Raw genomic sequence first — 3,420 nt, 5'->3', positions numbered from 1 at the left:
AGCTTGCACCCTCAACCTCCACCTTTCAAAAAATCATATTATAGTGAAATACATACCATTTAGGGTCTTACAAAAGTGTAGATTTAGTTAGAATTCGTAATCATATGTTTAAATATTTGATCAACTAAACATAAGCAAAAATATTTGTGTATATATAAAGTCCTATTTTTTTTTCTAGGATATGACTACATTCAACTCAATTATAATATTATACACTAGAATATAGTATATATCAGTTAGATAACCTTTTGTTATTACTACATTGTCTCGTGTTTTATTATATTGTATTATATTTTGTTTTGTTCTACGTAATTTTGCTTTAATCTTTCGATGTTATATTAGTACAAATTAAGATTTTTTTGTTTTTAATTTTTGTTAGGAATATATCTAACTGACATATTACATTCTCAGCAAAAATGCCAATTAGTCATTCTAAATACAAACAAAAATAATAACACACACAACCTTTTGCTTTCTTCTCCAGTTCATTTGTTGTTTTATGTTTTGGTGTAAGCTATATAATTACGTAATCTTTCGTTTCTTAAGTGTCAACATTGTATTTCACAACATGTCTCATACAAAAGTAAATCACTTGCCACGTATTTTTTCTTTGCTATAGAAATAAACATTTATTGCTCATTAAAAAAAATCGCATGCATTCTTTTCAGTAGACATTAGCAGTCCTGTGCAGTTTACAGGCAGAGCTGAGATTGTCATTGTACCTTTTAACTGACCTTTTTTATTATTATTATTATTATTATTATTAAAACAGGAAAAAACAACAACATTGCTATCATTGCTTTTTAAAGTCGACAGAGCAAGCAAAGTGATATTTCAGTAGAGGCAAAAAAAAATCCCTTTTGCAGCATCATTCCGAACACACACACACACACACACACACACACACACAGAGGGAAATGACCAACAGAACATCATAAATACATGATACAACATTATTATACAACATTATTTACTGACAGGTCAAAATATCTCCTGTATTTGTGCTTGTATTCCATTTTACATTTACTAAAGTTCCCAAGTGCACCGCTGGCAACTTCTTGGTGAAATGTATTCTGTTTAAAGTCTAAAAGCAAGTACAGTGCGTTTAAAGTGCCAGATGAAACAATGTCCTGCGCAGCATTAGGATAATAGGTAGTCTATTTGAAACGGGTGGAAGGCTGCGACTTTGGTGGACGGTGTGACCCTCGGGACCGGAAGACGCTCTGAGCTTCGAGGTACGCTGAGAAAGTCTCTGTCGTGCCGGACTCCGGCGGCCAAGTCCTCCAACGCGACGCCCATCAGGCCGTAAGAGCGGAGGGTGCAGTGCACCGCGGAGCTCGCATCGAGCGAGTGGAGCGGTGCTCCGCGCGTAACGTAAGGCGTCGGTGCGGGAGCGCGCCCTGGCCACGTGCCTGCAGCGACGTCCTCTGGCACGCGCTGGTCATCCGGCTGCTCCCTTTTGCGGAAGGGTCGGCTCAGGATGCTGTCGATGGCGAACGGGCTCGTGAACTTTGCCGCCGAGGGCGCGCTGATAGAGTCCGCGGAGGCTCGGCTCGCGCTCTCGTCCTGCTCCCGGCCCGTCTTCTTCCCGATGCGCTTCCTGCGTCGCCGGAATACGCCGTCGGCGAACGTGTACTCGCTGTGCGGGTTCAGCATCCAGTAGTTGTCTTTGCCCCAGGGGCGCGAGGGGTCGCGCAGCACCTTCAGGAAGCAGTCGTTGAGCGACAGGTTGTGCCGCACCGAGTTGCGCCAGCCCGTGTACGTGCCGCGGAAGAACGGGAACTTGCGCATGAGGTAGTCGTTTATCTCAGCGAGCGTCAGGCGGCCCGAGCCGGAGTCGCGGATGGCCATGGCGATCAGGGCGATGTAGGAGTACGGCGGCTTTGGTCTGCGCGTGTACGGCTTGCCCTTGTCCTTGGCCTCGATGCGCGCCCCCGCGGAGGACATGGCGGCGGAGGACGCGACAGGTGCGCACGGGCTGTGCGCTGCGCAGTCACCATCCGAGCCCAGTTCGTCTTCCCCGGAGAGCGGGGACGGCACGCTGGTCTCGGCATCGCTGCATGTCTCCTGCGCCTTCGCGTGGTGATGCGCGCCGCAGAAAACCTCCAGCTTCATGGTCGGAAGAAAAGTTTAAGAAAAAAAAAAAGAAGAAGACAAGTTAAATCCCTGGTGCTCACTGTAACTCGGACCAACCAGTCTAGCGATCAAGCGTCTCAGAGTTTGGAAGAGCAGCTGGAGCTCTACCTGCGCAAGTGAAAGGACACATCCTATGTGAAAGAGAGCTGTCTAATATAGAGCTCCGACACCTCCAGACCTGCCTACGGAGGCGGAGCCTCGAGCTTCAGTCAACCTGACTTACCAGAAGAAAGGAACACTTTAAAAAAAAAAAAAAGAAAAGAAAGAAAAAAATTAACGATAAACAACCAGATAAAATACTGTGCCTTTTTATCTGCAGCATTGCTATAAAGAAATAAACTGGTGTTCGATGTTGCATGTATTAATTCTGCTTATTTAGATCACCTGCCTCACCTGAGCACTCACCTGTGCGGAGCAGGAATTTCATGGAACACAAGCAGGTGGCGTCCGCTTACCAGACATATTTTTAAGAAAGGGGAGGGAGGGGGGGGGGGGTGAGAGAGAAGGCTTACCTGGTTCACTTGTACACAGACGAATTTGGACCGGTTTATACGTGTATACATAACATTATTAAAAGATTGTTTTCATATGAAAATAGTTCATGGTTACTGATTAGAATAACGTGCAGACAAGGTGTGGAAAAAACAGAGGTCACCACGCAGGTTACGCGGGCGTGTGTTTGTGTGTTCAGCTTAAGTTACAACTTTTGAAAAGGAGGCAGATCTTGTGTCAATAACGGATGGACACGACAGGTTGGAGGAGAATTTGTCCCAATCGGTTAGCTTTGATTTCTTTATCCGATGTGTTTATTACTTATGAAAACAGATTAATTATTTTGATAAAGGAAATAAACCAGAATAATAATAAAAAAAGATAAACCTCCTGAAAAAACATGCAAACTTTAAATTTTAATAGTTCTAATTATCTGCATAGGGATTTCTGCATAAGTTTCTTAAAGATTGCGACCAATGTATTTAAAAAAATAGTTGTTTATTTAGTTTCATTCATCTACCATTTAAACAATAAAAAATTATTAATTATCTGTATAATTTTATGCCAAACATGGATTTAAAAATGAAGCACCTGACCATAGACTATCCAAGGAGTCTTGGACAAGCTACTCTTATTTGAAATAAAATCCTGAACCTTTATGTGGCCTTTGGTTGTCATTCACTGTGAGCAACAGGTGTTGAAGAAATATATTCCCCTTATCACAGAAGATTCCACATAGAGCCCTTTTTAGGAAGGTACATACACTTGAAGCATGATGGTTTCTTTTTATTA

At 43.0% G+C, this 3,420-nt stretch overlaps 1 protein-coding gene across 1 annotated transcript; it reads right to left on the bottom strand.

The window, feature by feature from the left end:
- Nucleotides 1–486: 486 nt before the first annotated feature.
- foxq1a (forkhead box Q1a) lies at nucleotides 487–2,247 on the bottom strand. The gene has a single exon (XM_053492762.1). It carries the CDS (start codon nucleotides 2,113–2,115, stop codon nucleotides 1,141–1,143), a length of 975 nt encoding a protein of 324 aa, XP_053348737.1. The 5' UTR covers nucleotides 2,116–2,247; the 3' UTR covers nucleotides 487–1,140.
- Between the last annotated feature and the right edge of the window lie 1,173 nt (nucleotides 2,248–3,420).

This window comes from Clarias gariepinus, chromosome 1 (assembly GCF_024256425.1).
Source record: "Clarias gariepinus isolate MV-2021 ecotype Netherlands chromosome 1, CGAR_prim_01v2, whole genome shotgun sequence".
In the NCBI taxonomy this organism is placed as follows: Eukaryota; Metazoa; Chordata; class Actinopteri; order Siluriformes; family Clariidae; genus Clarias; species Clarias gariepinus.
The sequence above is the reverse complement of the archived record's forward strand: the minus strand, read 5'-3'. Positions and strand labels throughout refer to the sequence as shown.